At 34.6% G+C, this 16,281-nt stretch overlaps 1 protein-coding gene across 1 annotated transcript in view; it reads right to left on the reverse strand.

Moving 5' to 3' along the window:
• Positions 1 to 16,281, reverse strand: part of Tmem63 (transmembrane protein 63) — a 53,709-nt gene that overhangs the window by 20,346 nt on the left and 17,082 nt on the right. Inside the window, exons 6-8 of the mRNA XM_069821416.1 lie at positions 15,809 to 16,000; positions 6,780 to 6,965; positions 6,410 to 6,490 (exon numbers count right to left, since the gene is read on the reverse strand). Coding sequence (XP_069677517.1) covers positions 6,410 to 6,490; positions 6,780 to 6,965; positions 15,809 to 16,000 — 459 coding nt within the window. The remainder of the gene's footprint in view (positions 1 to 6,409; positions 6,491 to 6,779; positions 6,966 to 15,808; positions 16,001 to 16,281) is intronic.

Here is a 16,281-nt window from a genome sequence, read left to right on the forward strand (position 1 = left end):
GCGGGGTCAGAAATTTTCTTGTAAAATTTCTACCTTGGGTCTAGAAGAGATGGCAGTGCACAACTTCTAATCACTAAATTGTGCACCAATATGCCTGGATTAAATCCCAAATCTCTCCACAGTGCATATGAAGGGAAAGCGTATGTCACTGTTTATAGTGCTTCATCTATTGGAGATGGAGACATTCAGCCTGGTGGCCCCCTTGGTGCTATTCGACAGGAATAGGCTATGTGACGGCACAGGGTTTCCCCTTCACCCTTCCTCACTATCATCATCCTCACCCATTCCCTACACTGTACATACACGAACACTTAACATACACTCACTTAGTACACAATATAACTCTTCACAGATACACATAACACATTACTGAGGTCCACCGAAATGGTGTGCAATTTGAAAATGGGTCACAGTCCTGCCATCTATCCGCAGTATGTGGAACCCAAATCACGCAAAGTGAAGTGGACACGCACGCACGCGCGAGCGCGCACACACACACACACACACACACACACACACACACACACACAACACACAACACACAACACACACGCACACACACACACACACAAAAACAGGGAGCAGCCAGCCAGAGGATGTCAATCAAGAAAAGATCAACATTTATCTGCCAACAGTTGATTACTTCAAAGCAAAATACCAGCTTGAAAACATTGAGGTGATTGGTCTTCTTAATTGAGCTCGTGGTGTGATTCCCAAGTTCTTTGAAAGCTTCAGGACGACTTTTGAACTACCACAGACACTTACTACTGACATCATAACTTCAGTTTTGAAATGCTCTTGCCAAATTCTGAGTCATCACATTCACTCTGTTTAATTTCTTTTTCTTCACTTTATAATTCATATATGTTTATTTTAATTTTCTGTCAACAAATTTATGTAAACATTTAATATTGTAAAATTCATGTAGGAGAGTATACTGAGTCCTTCTGGGCTACCTCCAATGGGAGGTAGTTAACAAATTTAAAAACAGGCTTCATGTCAATACAGAAGCTCATGAGTGAATCGAGGACTGGGCACAAATGCATTCATAAGGTAGGGCTAAACAAATTCTTATGCACAGGAAACTTTATATACTGCTGAAACTAAAGATGAATGAGCGTTACATAGTTAAATTTAATGCTACTCGTATTTGAAGGTACTAAAATTTGATGTTTGATTTGCGTTGAGTTTGTTTATGAACAAATGAAAATCAGAAATGGAATAATTTTACAAATATACACTCGGCATTAAGTATTAATTATTCAGTAAGATACCAGTACATAATTTTACTGCTTAATTACATATTTGGGTGAGCTACAATAATGTATACTTAAACTTTATTTGGTCCAAATAAAATACTAATTTTTACTAGGTACATTCTTTTTTTTTTTTTTTTTTTTTTGTCCATGGAACATAATCGTATTTTTACGAATATTGTCGTAAAAGACGATTATTTCTCCTGGACCAAAAGTAAAATACAAATGGAGTAAAAATTAGTATTTTACCTTAGAGCTCATAGGAGTTAAATAATTGATTAAATGGCGATCTTACTCATGTTCATTATGTAAGCATGTGTGGCTTACATAATTAACACGAGTAAGATCGCCATTTAATCAATTATTTATATTCAAGTGTTAAAATTAGTGTACGAAAGATTCAACATGGATCATAGGAGGTGTTCATTTTATAGATTATCCGAGTCATTTTACAAACTGCCTTGAAGTGGCGTTATTGTGGTCATCATTTACCCACATTTGTTTCCTGTGGTTCTTAAAATAATATTTATGTAGTACCATGTTAGCTTTAATGTGTTTTTATTTACGTAAACAAAGATGCGCAATGTGGCCAACACAAACTATTACCTTCATTCCCAATCCACGTCATATTCATATTGGTTTGGAGTGATTTGTTAAGGAATGTATTCAAGACTAATTTACATAACATGTTAAACGAATTATTCTTGCATCAAGAAAAGATGGTCCCTAGACCAAATACATAGTTCTATTTTAATTATGTAATCACTTTATAGTTTTGTCTGGCATTATTATGATGTTATAATTGAGATATCTATTGTTAATTGTTTTTATTTATAACATTAGGCCATAACTGACAGAGTATATAAGGTTTCGCATTCAGAGGAGTGGAGTTTGGGGTGGCCCACAAGCCACAAGTCATGCTTTGTTATTATCTTATACATAGAACTGTTACCTATTAAATTATCTTATACATAGAACTGTTACCTATTAAATATATAACCTCCTCTGTGATCACATCGTGTCCCTAGAGTGGTGAGTTATAATTCTGAGGTTAGTTTCAATTATGTAAGTACAGTAGAATCCCTCTTAACCGGCACCAAAGGAATCAGGCTAATTCCGGATACAAGATTTTTCCGGATAATTGAATAAATACCAGTATATACAAAAAAAAAAAAAAAGTTCGCATTTCATGGTGCCAAATGTTGAAACTGCAGCCACATGAAGCTTATTTCTCTATCACTTGCTAATAACTGAATAAACATAAAAACTGTGTGAATGTTCCTTATTAAAACACATCACACAACACAAATAATACACTAATTTTAGGTTCGAATATTCACTGAAAATGAAAGTTCGTGCAAACTTCCTAATGTGGCAACACTGATCGTCCAAACATAACTAAATAAACATAAAAACTGTATGGATTTTCTTTATTAAAAGACATCACACAACACAAATAATACACAAATTTTAGGTTTGAATATTCACTGAAATGAAAGTTCGTGCGAACTTCTTAATATGACAAAACTGACTGCTCAGACTGTCGCAATGTGGCAGATTTAAACTTTTTTTTTTGTCAGCCAAAAGTTCCGTTGTTTTAGTATTGCCAGTTATTTGGATGCCAGTTACAAGGGATTTTATTGTACGTTTTTCCTCCTATGTGTGTTGTGGGAGGATATCGAAATTTCATCTTATTTTGTAATATAGGTTGGACATGAATAAATAATGTATCCCATTTTGTAGGTTCTATAAAGTTATAAATTATTGAGCATTCATTTAATCATATGGTCGTAATACTCATACATAGGATTTTCAAGAGCTGCAGAAATCCCATACATTTCATAGCGGCAATAAGTTATAGGCCATTCAGTATCTCGTGAAACCTACCTCCGCATGAGAGGAAGGAACAAATAGACTGGAAGCTCCCCTCCCTTGCTACACTTCTAGTTGCAGCTAGCTAGCTCACTTATCCCAACTGTAAAGTTCTAACTATAAGCTACAGCACACTCATGCATTGGGTTTCACGAGATAACAAATGACCTATACAATGAATTGCAGAAAATTACAGGAACACAACAAAATAATGTAGGTCGAGAGGAAAGTGCACAACCGGCATGAAGGCCATGCAACATGCAGCAAATCATCTCTCGCACACTTGGCTGTTTTATTATGACTGAACTTATATTGATTAAAAAGGTGTTGGAAAGATGACCTTCTGCTGCAACACATCTGACATCTCTTAAGGATTTAGGAATTTTAGTGGCTTCATATGCTGTGGTTTTAGAGACACCAGTTTCTTGTGCAAGACGACAGAGATATTTCTATGAGGTGTATTCCAATCTTTCCCCTATTTCATCCGGTTTTTCCTCAGTAAGTACACGCTGTGGTCTTTTGCTGCTTTTATTCAATACTGACCCAGTTTCTCTAAATGTTTAGCAAGGCTGCATATATGTTGCCATGTGGAATGGTAGCATTACGAAATCTTCTTGCAGATCATCTTTTTACCTTTCCGCAATCACTCTTTTCCGGATAAGTCTCTACAATGAAAATCCTTTGCTTTAATATAAATTTCTGTGGTGGCATGTGAGCAAGCTAATTTCGACACTTCACTAACACAATCAGAAGAATGAGACGCAATCTAATGTTAACACAATCACTCCTACAGTGATTCTGAAATGGACTGCCAAGACTGTGGGAGATGGTTGGCCACATGTTGCTAGGCGTTTGTGCCAATCGACCTACATCATGTAAGTGAACACTCTATATGTAACACCGCGCGATTGTACCTTGCTCTAATAAGAATCATAGCAGACTGCACCCAGGCATCGCTGTCTTCTAGAGAAACAGTAGTGTATGTGGTGCTTTGAATTTGATTTGTTTTTCATTAATTTAAGGGATAAGTATAAGTCAGACATTAATAATTTCGGGTAGTATTCTCTGAGAAAAGATTTTATGTGTTAACATTAGGCAGATAGCCTGTGTTATACTTGAAAATTAAAAAAAAAAAAAAAAAAAGTCTCAATAATATCGAAACACTTCTGCCTGAAGGCAAAACAAAATTCGGAGACTTAGTAAGAGTGAGGAAGAACGGGAGAATCGTTTATGAAATAACTATGCTAACATTTCAGCAGTTCTAGCAAGAGCAACTAGCATCGAATGCTTTGAGTGACTTGCCAATAACACAGTTCGAACTTACCAGGCCCGAGAAAGAGGAATCAATTCTCAACGTTTTCAGAGGATTAATGAACAATGAGAACATATTACCAGACTTAAAGAGCGTAGTCGACAGTTAGTACACAGTAATTTTATGTTAGCATTCCATTACGATCTAAATATTGATTATGCTCATTTTAATAGTATTCATATAGGTAAAATGGATCAAATATCTCATAAATGCAATGCAAAAAATGGGGTAAAGAACCAAACAGATTATGTTGCTCTGCTGGAAAAGCTTTTCTTCCTGAGATTCTAGAGCCCCCACAAGCAATTAAAAACTTATAGTAGTACATCGATTTATCAACACACATTTTAAATAATATAGAACAGTACAACATTTTATTTCAAACTAGCTGTACCCGTGCGCTCCGCTGCATCCGTTAGAAATAAATATAAAGTAATTACATAATTAAAATAGGACATTTGATCCAGGGAACATTCGTGTTTGATAGAAGGATAAATCGTTTAATATGTTACTTAATTTAAATTGCATCCAAATAATTAAAATGCGATCATTTTGGTCCAGAGACACTCCTTTGGTGCAATGACAATTCCTTTAACATGTTTCTAATTTTTATTACATGCAACCATAGTTTAATGAAGATTGACATCATTTAGATTTAATGTGTAGCCTATATTTTATTTTACTTGTTATAGGTTTCCATTGAATTATGGTAATAACTTAATTTTAACCCTTGTTTTCTATGTATTCAGTAAATGGCGCTTGGCCCACTATGGTTCTGAACCCTTCAAATAACTTAAATTATATTATATAATATTACATATTATAATATATTATATTATATTATATATTATATTATATTATATTATATTATATCAGAAGTTGCTGTAATAACATTATAGCATTATGTCCATCTAGAGAAACTACACTTTCCAATGGTGAAATAATAATTAATTATATAAATCGGTTAATTTAGCTTCCGATATTACTTCATACAAACACAGAAACATTATCTGTAGGCTATCTTTCATAGCTTTCGATTGTTGCTGTCCAAGGCCCCTTATAGACGAAGTCATTTGTTTTTTAATTCATTACACGGCCTTAGATGGCAGTTATTTTAATTTAAAAACTCATTTATCTCATTAAATATCAGTCCTATCAAAATTTTTCAAGGAATAAAACTTATCGGAAATTATTTTTAAAGAAATTTTTGTTATGTAACATTTTTCACAAAAATCAATAATAAGCGAGATATTTCTATTTATTTAATTCAGGCCCCCCTTATAACCCCCCTTTTAAATAATGTATTTTGAATGCCATATAGCCTAAAATCTAAGTTACAACGAACTTAATTTATATTCCAATTTTCATCGAAATCCGTTCAGCCATTATTGCGTGAAAAGGTAACAAACATATAGACAGACATACAAAAAAAAAAATTCAAAAAAGCGATTTTCGGTTTCAGGGTGGTTAATTATATATGTTAGGACCAATTATTTTTGGAAAATCGAAAATTACCAGAAAAATTTCGGCTACAGATTTATTATTAGTATAGATGTATCGTTTGGTAGCAATGCCTTCTTCCAGCTGAGAGTAACAACCTTCAGTTCTTACAAATATATTCTATTTCAGACGCTGTTAGGTCTAACATAGTACCAAGCTCAAAGGTAGAATTAATTTAACAACTCCAGAAAATATTGCATGGTAATAACAGTTTCATTCATAGTTCTAAATACAACTTTGAAAGTAATTCAAGAGCAAACAACTTATAACTGTTAATAAACTAATTATTCACTAATAATAACAAAGCTCTATTTGAAAATATTACAGATTTAAGTCATTGATATTTATTAAATTTATAAAAAGTGCAGTGAAGTGCACAGATATGGCTAGTCTAAAATAAATATTTCTTATTAGTAGAGCAAAGTAAATCATTACAGAATGGTAAACAGCAAAATCACAAAAAGTATTTTACCTTTCTTTGTCCAAAACACTAACTTTAGATATGTCATATGCCAATTGTATATCCTGAATTTCCATCTCCGGGTATGCTTCACTGAAACATATAACATAAAAAACAGTTCAAAGAAAAGTATTTTTTTTATTTAATTATTCAAAGATACAATAAAGGCTTTCGTGTCTATATTAAATTAGCAACACTACTAGCTCCAAAGTATTCAAAATATTATTAAGGGTTAGCTCCTGTAACAAGTTCAAAGTAAAAAATAAAAATGAAAATGTATATGACAAATTAATCTACTGGCAAATTAACTCAATTAAAAAACAACAAGAATTTTCGAATTACTTGTATTATAATGTACAAATGTCAGAAAAAGAATTCTCACCGGAAATGTCTATGCAAGTCAGCAGAATCACAATTTTTACTGGGTATCTTCGTAATCATCAATGTTCTGGAAACACTATTGTCTCGTTCATCGAATTTTATGGTTACAGAAAACCTACGCATAATGATGATGCCCAATGGCAGGTATAGAATTGCCAAAGTAACGTGAGTCCAAAGATATGAAGAACTGGAAAATAAAACGGAAATAATTATTTGTAATAGAAGTATTAAAAATGGCATTTTATTTTGTAAGTGGGATGTTTGCAAAATGAGGCTGCAAGTCGAATGTAGAAATCCTGCAAACAAAATGAAATCAATTTTAACATGTGTGTCATACACTATTTTTTAGACAACTGTCTGTCTCACAAACTCTTAGCTAACGCTCTACCAACTACACTAAGAGTTTTACTGCAGTCAGAATGGCATTATAATGAGCAATGGTCGTACTCCACTTGAGAACCTGTTATACAATATATAGTGTTTGTGTTACAATATTCACTGTTTAAACACTGAATGATGTCTGTTTTAAATCTCGTATATGAATTATTTTCTCGGAAGATTCTAGTGATTAATAGTTGTGTTCCCCATTATAACTACTAGAAGAATATACGCAATCTTTTGAACAAAGCCTGGCTGTCCCAAGCGCTCAGGGAAATACCTGATTCGAATTTAGTGTCACAGATGCCGGCCATTTTCATTCTGACCAATGATTCATCACTCCCAGATTCACCTAGACAAAAAGCAGTGACTGCATTTCGCATTATAACAAAACATGACTGCCTTGCATCCATCTCCAATATGTCTTATGCAATGAAGAAAAATCAATGATGACAATAGATCTGTACAAATGCACTGCATTACCCCACTGCAACTGGACTCAGCATCAAAATTATATTGTGAAGTGAGAAGGACAATGGAGACACCACCCCCACCGCCACTACCGCCGCCCCCGCCACCACCACCACCACCATTATTATTGTTATTATCATTATTACCAGGGAAAGGATTTATATGTAAATACATATTTACTTATAAAGCTAATATAATTTATATTTTGCATTATCTTTATGTTTCACAATGTGTAGGGTTGAAAAATCCTACTTTTATTTTCCATATTTTTCCATATTTTAGAGTTTAGTACATATTTTCGTTAATTTCCATATATTTTCCATATTTCATATAAAACAGTCCATATTATATTAGGTTTAACAATAAAACAAAACAAAATTCCATTAACTTTTAAAAATACATTTCAACAATAGAGATTTAAACACATGTTCAGTAATCCCTTTAACATCAGAGTTATTTGAAAATTAGCAGTCCTATCAACAATGGGAAAGTAAGTTACAAAACTGTATTAATTTAATTTAAAATTTTTAACAGACTTCAGTTGTGCAGCTCAACAGTTAAATGCCAGTCAGAGTACACATAGGTTCAGTTTTGTAAATCATACTATAAAGACGGTAAATATGCCAAAAGTACGTCATTCAGTCAATTTAAAATCAAAACTAACAAGTTACATTTCAGAATTTAAAGAAGATGGTTTATCAACTGACAATAAAATATTATTTTGTAATTTGTGTCAGTGTGCAGTATCATCTACACAAAAGTTCCTGGTGCAACAACACATTACAACTAGTAAACATCAGGCCAACAAACAACTAAATTCCAAGCAGAGACAATTGTTTTTAACACAACCAACAACATCGAATGTAAGATCTGAGTTTAACATCGACCTGTGCCGTTCTCTCATCTCTGCTGATATTCCTCTCTACAAACTAAAGAATAAGGTCTTCAGGGAATTCCTTGAAAAATATACTCAACATACAATCCCGGATGAGTCAACACTTAGGAAGACGTATGCTCCATCCATCTACTATGAGACAATACAGAAGATAAGAGATGAAATTAAAGATAGTTCAATTTGGGTCTCCATTGATGAGACTCCCGACAAAGAAGGTAGACTTGTTGGTAATGTAGTTATCGGTTTGTTAAGTGAACAATATTCTGAACGAATTCTTTTACATTGTGATGTTCTAGAAAAGTGCAATAACAAAACTATAGTTAAACTGTTCAACGAAGCTATGGGTATCCTGTGGCCAAAGGGTATTATGTACGATAATGTGTTATTCTTTATTAGCGATGCTGCCCCTTATATGGTCAAAGCTGGACAAGCATTATCTGTTGTATATCCTAAATTGACTCATTTTACTTGTGTGGCGCATGCATTTCATCGTGTGGCAGAAGTGGTCAGAGACAATTTCCCTAAAGTAGATTTGTTGATTTCATCAGTGAAAAAAGTATTTCTCAAAGCTCCCAGTAGAGTTAACGTGTTGAAAGAAATGTACCCTGAAATTCCATTGCCACCAAAGCCAATTTTAACTAGATGGGGTACATGGCTAGAAGCAGTTGAATATTATGCCGAACATATAGACTGTATTAACAATGTTCTCCTTGCATTGGACTCTGAAGATGCAGTCTCAATTGATACTGCGAAAACAGTTACCTGTGACATAAGTGTGAAGAATGACTTAGCTCACATTCAGCATACATTTTCATGCATCATAAAAACGCTCAAAAGTCTCCAAAATAGGCACCTTTCACTATCTGAAAGTTTTGAAATTATAAATAGTACTGTGGAACAACTGAATCGTGGTAGAGGTAAAGTTGCAGATGCAGTAAGAGCTAAGGTGGACACTGTACTTTCAAAAAACCCTGGATATGAAGAACTACAAAAGGTTGTTGCTGTGATGAGTGGTGAATCAACAGTGAAGATTAACTTGGACTTATCCCCAGCAGACATTGTGAAATTGAATTATGTACCAGTTACTTCTTGTGACGTCGAACGCTCTTTTAGTCAGTATAAATCTATCCTCAGAGACAATAGAAGAAGATTCACTTTTCAGCACTTGAAAGAAATGTTTGTAACCTATTGTTATGGTAACAGACAATAAAAATTGTGTTTTGTTGAAACTACATTGGAAGATAAGGTACGTCCATTATATTTTTTGTTTAGTTTGATTAAAATGTACCAATATTTAACGTACATAGTCATTTTTTTATAATTTTAAGTCCATATTTAATTCCATATTTTGGTAAAAATCCATATTTAATTCCATATTTTGGTAAAAATAACTACATATATATTTACATATTTCATATATTTTTAGTCCATATAAATCCGTTCCCTGATTATTACCGTTACTATCGTCATCGTCATCATCATCATCATCATTGTTGTGAGAAGAAAAGAAGAGGAACATCTAAGAAAATATGGCTGGAGGACGTTATTGGCATGATGGTAGTGACATATTACAAGATGATGAATGGACTGAGAGGAGGAAGAAAATTAATTGGGCACAGGATGATATATGTATATTTAAAACCTGGTTGGTGATGGTAATAATGTGATGATGATGCTACGTAATTATTATACAAAATCAATCTAATATTCTGTAAGAGATTATTAATACATATACTGATAGCATACTGCATTGGATACTTTGTCTCAGACAGTCCTTCCAATGCTGGAAGGTGAGAGTTGTATAGTGGTAATTCACAAATGTAAGAGCAGAATTTTCCAGCTCATTATGAAACAAAAGCACACTGACAAATGTATATACATAATTTGTTTTTCATTCCATTGTCAAAGGAGCATAACTGAGTATGCTAGTGAAGATTTTCTTCAGACATTGCGATGATCAGTATAAATAAAGTTGCATGACTGGAACTGCAGGAGCAACTATGTCAATTTTTTTATCTCCAGTCTTCGCAGACTAGCTAATATATAAAATACGTCACTGGCTGTTAAGTGTCAGTAGAATGACTGGACTTGAAGAGCCTAGATTCAATCCCAGGGAAATATGGGATCCTCCATCTCATCATAATTTCCAGAGCTCCAGGGTCCACTCAGTCTCCAACAAAATTGTGAATCACGTCTTTCTCAGGTGTAAAAGACAGCTGAAGTGTTTGGTCAACTACATCACCAAAGTCTCTGCTTCTTGCACGATGTCAATCAGGGGGCAAGCATAATGATGCTCAGTTTGATCAGCTACTGCACACTGCGTCATCTGGAACACACTTCACTGCAAGTGAGGCTGCTTACCGCTTAAATGTCACAACACGAGTTTTTGTTCAGGGATCGAGTAATAAAAGACATCTGATGATGTCACTGATCTGTTTGGTTCTGCAGCGGAAAGAATGTTATTGAGAAAAGCCAGTCAAAATAAATAAATACATTCTCAAAACAATTAAAGAATATGAAATTGTTTAATAAGAAAGAAAAATTGGCGATTTAACAGCTTGGCGAATATAATACAAACCTGTGCTAAATACCACTAAAGATTAAAATTATATTATCAAGATAGGTTATAAAGGCACTTCCTTATCACTGTACACAGTGCTGAATTTAGGCCCAGGCAATCTCAGCAATTGTCTAGGGTGACAATTTCCAGGGGGACAGCATTTTCTCTCTCTTTCTCTTCTTTTTTTTCTTTCCCTTTATTTTTTTATTTTATTTATTTTTTTTTTTTTTCATTTTCATTTTACAGTGAAATTTATTTTTAAAACACTTCTTGGTAAATCTTTTCTGAAGTTTGTTCTCGAACACATTGTAGAAGTTGGATATTGTTTTGTTATTGCATTGTCGTGGTCATGGCGAGAGTGAAAGGAAAGTATGCAGCTGCACAGTTATATTGTAATGCCGGTATCATGTTGTTATACTATGAAAATGCTTAAATTTAACTCTTGTATAAACAAGAATACATTGTTGAAAATCAAATTGGATGTGTATTTATTATATTACTGCTATGAATAGTAACCAGAACTCTCAGTTACATTTCCAGTATAATATATCGTCAACAATACTATTGTAACTTTAATACAAAACAAGAATGTAACTTTTATTCAAAACAACAATAACCACTTTCTACAATTTAGTTTAAACACTCCCGTCAACAATGAGATTTCCACTCCACACAGCAACACAGTATTCGTTACTGCACTCCACAGACGACAATGACAGTTCACTTGGATTATTGCGAACAACAATGTACTGCTAATCGTAACTAATGTTCACAAAGCACTATTTACAAAACAGAACTGTCAGTTCTCAGTTCACAGTTCGTTTGCCTTGGTTAGTTCTTCTAGCTCAGTCACTCGAGTTCACAGTATCTCGAACCCCACACCTTCAGAAACAGTCCACTGAACTTCGAACTCAGGTCCCCCAACTGCGGTCCACTGCACTCAAACTCTGGACTTCCGGCTCCCACAGTTACGGACACAACTCAAGTCGAACTCCAGTCTCGAAGCTGGCTTCACTGCTACACAAGACTGGCTGGCTTGCTGTCCAACGACTATAACAACAACTCCTACTAACTAGCTGCAGATCACTTGCGTCTCCTCTTTTTATTAGCAAACCATAGTTTCGAGAAACTACGATGCTCGAAATTTCTACTTCTACAGACTTCTGTTCTCGCTGCTTCTTCCCGGACGATTCTGTTCGGGAACTTTCGTCCCCCCCTTCACCTCGCACAACGAAGCAGCCACGGCTTTGCATCCCCCTTTGCCTCGGGCCACCGTGTACCTCCCCTTGCGTCTGTCCCCTCCAGACCCGAGCGGCTGCAGCCCTCTTCGCTGCATCACTCGCTTTCTCGTGCGCCCCGCCTTCTGTGGGACGTGATCGACTCCCGACTGTCACGCTATTTAATCACTTTCCAGCATGTGCACTATATAATTCGATATGAAAGGTTTATTCCGAAGAGTTGAGTTTCTTTTTAAATTTATTTTATACTTGCGACTGAAGTAAGAAACGCTCGTAATAATTATACCACCAAAAAAACCAATGCTTAAAAATAAACCACAGCCTGCCTTTCACAAATCAATTTTATTTCAACAATGAATAAGTTTGAATATATTTCTTTGCATCGAGTCTGATGTGCTTTGTCAGTGTGATTTTGATGACATCATCAACGCTTTCTCTGTGAAGAAAGTGCGAAGGAAATCTTTATAATTCACAAGTAAAATGCATGTATTTTGATTCCAATAATGTATCGTTTTCTGAATTGTAACATTTCATTTAAAACTAATGTAAACTAAACATGACCTGTATAATAGGTGCTCAAAAAGTGTTTGTGAGAGTTGAGAAGCGGCAAATTTTAGCACTGTAAAGAAAGTGCGAAGGAAATCTTTATAATTCACAACTAAGATGCATGTATTTTGATTCCAATAATTTATTATGTTCTGAATTGTAACATTTCATTTAAAAATAATTTAAACTAAACATGATCTGTATAATAGGTGCTCAAAAACTGTTTGTGAGAGTTGGGGGGCGGCAAATTTTAGCATTGCCTAGGAGCGACACTATACCTAAATCCAGTCCTGACTTACATCACATTCATTCTCACTTGCAATATCAGAACTGGAACTTCCGGTCAACAGGTCTGGGTTGGTGTCAGAACACTGACTGACAATGACTTCAACGTCATGCAACTCTTTCCTCAGTAATTATTGGTAAATTCTTTTGGTTCAATTCAAGACGCACAATTGTTGAGAGTAGTACTCATAAAATCTCAAAATAAAAGAACAAGATATTATTAAGTCAAAAATATTATTCTTATTATTAGTAATTGTTGTCAAAAATGGACAAGAAATTACGAATGAAAAGTGCGCAAAACAAGAGAAAACACGAACTCGCAGTGGCCATTTCTGCCAGTTGTTTCCCATCATATCTCGTAACATAAATAGAGCCTTAATTTTAATTTGTTCGAGTCTGAGTGTTTGAGTGCGAATACAATATGCATCCCAGTTTTTAAGACGACATTTTGTCAAAAAGAGGTGTGTAGCATCACGTAAATGAGGTTCAATGTGTGCACACTGTTAAGATGTGGCCATATTTGAAATTCCTGGAAATTCGAAGCTGCCCATTCTTGTCTCCACACCGCTAACTTTAGTAAATTGGTTATGTACCAGTGGGAGAATCAATTCAGAGAGGGGAGAGAAGTATGTGCAGATGGAAGAAATGGAATATTTTAAACAATGGGAATCCAGGTCCAAAGTTGTGACAGCACTGAATACAACTATCATAACACTCCTCCAAACTGAAAATATTTTGACAGTATATTCAACCTGATATGACGAGAAGGTTACTGATCGATTTTTGAATTCCAATGAGTAGAAGAAAGAGGAAGTGTATTTGTAACTAACTTTTTTTGTAAAACAATCAAATATTATTAATTATTAATGCTATATAAGATGTAATTAAATGCCATTTCAGTTATGCATTTCTCTCACTTATACCCATACGTTTTTTTTCTTCAGACACCCATAAAAACGTATAAATGAAGTTTTACTGAAGTTTTCTGAAATGCTCATTAGTTTCCATTGAATCATTTGCGATCTACAACAAAATATTTTGGTTCTAGTCTGTCAGGATCACAGACATTAAGCTAGCACTGACACAACAAAAAATTAACAACGAATTTAAAGAAATACCAATGATTGCGTGAAACGTCTCTCAAATTGAAGTAATAAAATACAATATGTATTATCTTTAAAACTATAGGCTACTGTAGTGCAGTAGCGTGTTATGAACTGCTTTGGGTTAGCAACTGCCTGTATATAAGCAGTAGGAGTCGAACTACTCTCCAGATATAGCATGGATGCAGCAAGTACTTACCTAAATGTGACATCATCACACGTCACTGTTGTAGTGTATTCTAATTGATATTCATATATACACAACTACCTCTGATTGAGGTTCTGGCTGATATGTACAGGCTGAGAAAAAAGTTTTATCACACAGATACTTTGTAAGTACCAGAAAGAAGGTAGTGTGCATGATCACATGATCAGAGGATGAGCAACCTGGTTCACAAAAGAAGGACTAGTTGAGATAATAAAATTAGTTTTGTTGTCGTATGTCCGACTTAAAAAGTATCTGTGCAGCAAAACTTTTTTTTTAAAACTGTACATCTGTTATCAGGCAGTACATCTCACTTGACGATATGTGTCAGAGGAAGAACACTTATTTGTATACATCTGAAGTCTGACTAGTGTAATATGTAGCTAATCAGCAATGTATGCAATGGAGGAGGAAAAGAACTGGCTACTCTACCCTATTATCTCCTGGCCTAGTTTCCTCATAATTGGTGCCTTGGTATCATGTGTAAGGTTCAGACCTATCTTCGGACAGTTGACTAAATAACAAAGCATATACACAACTCACATATCCAATACTTCCATGACTATTGGAGGCTATGGAAAACATCGAAACACATTAAATAAAAAACAGATTGACACAGACCATGGGGAAAACTACTTATACTTCTGTTTACATGATACCAAAAGTGATGTTAACATATTATAAGAAAATAAAACTATTTTATCCATATAGTATGTCGCTTAAATGTTTCATGTTAAAATGACAGATAGCCTAAAGCTACAACAAAATCTATTTACTGTGAAGATGATCTGCGGACCTCTGGAAAAAGAAGGAGAAGACTAATGAAGTGCTTTGTGTGGATTGTGGTATTCTATGGTGCAGAAACACGGACATTACAATAAAGTGAAGAGAAATGACTAGAAGCATTTAAAGTGTGGATATGGAAAAGAATGGAGTGTGTGAAATAGACAGACAGAATAAGAAATGGAGCTGTGCTAGAAAGAGTGGGTGAAGAAAGAATAATGCTGAAATTTATCAGGAAGAGAAAAAGGAATTGGCTGGGTCACTGGATGAGAAGAAACTGTCTACTGAAGGATGCACTAGAACAGAAGGAATGGCGAACAGGAGAAAAGTTTGGGGCAGAAGAAGGTATCAGATGATGGACAACATTAAGATCCAGGGTTCGTATGCAGAGACTAAGAAGAAGGCAGAAAATAAGAAACATCACAGAATCCTGGGTTTGCACTGAAAGACCAGCCTGTGGGTAGAAAACTATGAATGAATGCTTTTCCATCAACAGATCATATAGTTCGAGAAAATTGGAGTAGGTAGTGCATATGATTATTGTGCAAATTCTTTGCACATCTTACCTAGGATCAAGATTACTGAGGGTTGTATGACCAAATGTCCTTTCATCGCCCTCCAGCTCTCCCTGGAAGTTGATGGGTAGAACAATAGTGAGGGAAATGACCATCATAATCAGCATGTAGACAATAATGTGGCGCTGGAATGAGAGGTACTGCACTGCATCAGGCCCACATTTCATCAATATGTTTTCATCCCTAAACAATAAAATTATTACATTAAAGTGATTATAAATGCGATAACAAAAGATTACTTTGCACAGTTTCTATCTCAAAGAAATAGGAATAACCTTAAAAGATGTTTTGCATATTGTTAATATGTTTATTGATGTTACAACATTATAAAATATAATATAATAGCCCACATTCTTTTTAGTTGGTCTGCACTTCTCCAAAACAAACGATAATTTTGTCAATAACTAGCAGAAATATTGCTGATAAGTCGAATTTAAAAGAAAAATATTAAATTATAATTACTG

This window comes from Periplaneta americana, chromosome 3 (genome assembly GCF_040183065.1).
Source record: "Periplaneta americana isolate PAMFEO1 chromosome 3, P.americana_PAMFEO1_priV1, whole genome shotgun sequence".
Classification (NCBI taxonomy): Eukaryota; Metazoa; Arthropoda; class Insecta; order Blattodea; family Blattidae; genus Periplaneta; species Periplaneta americana.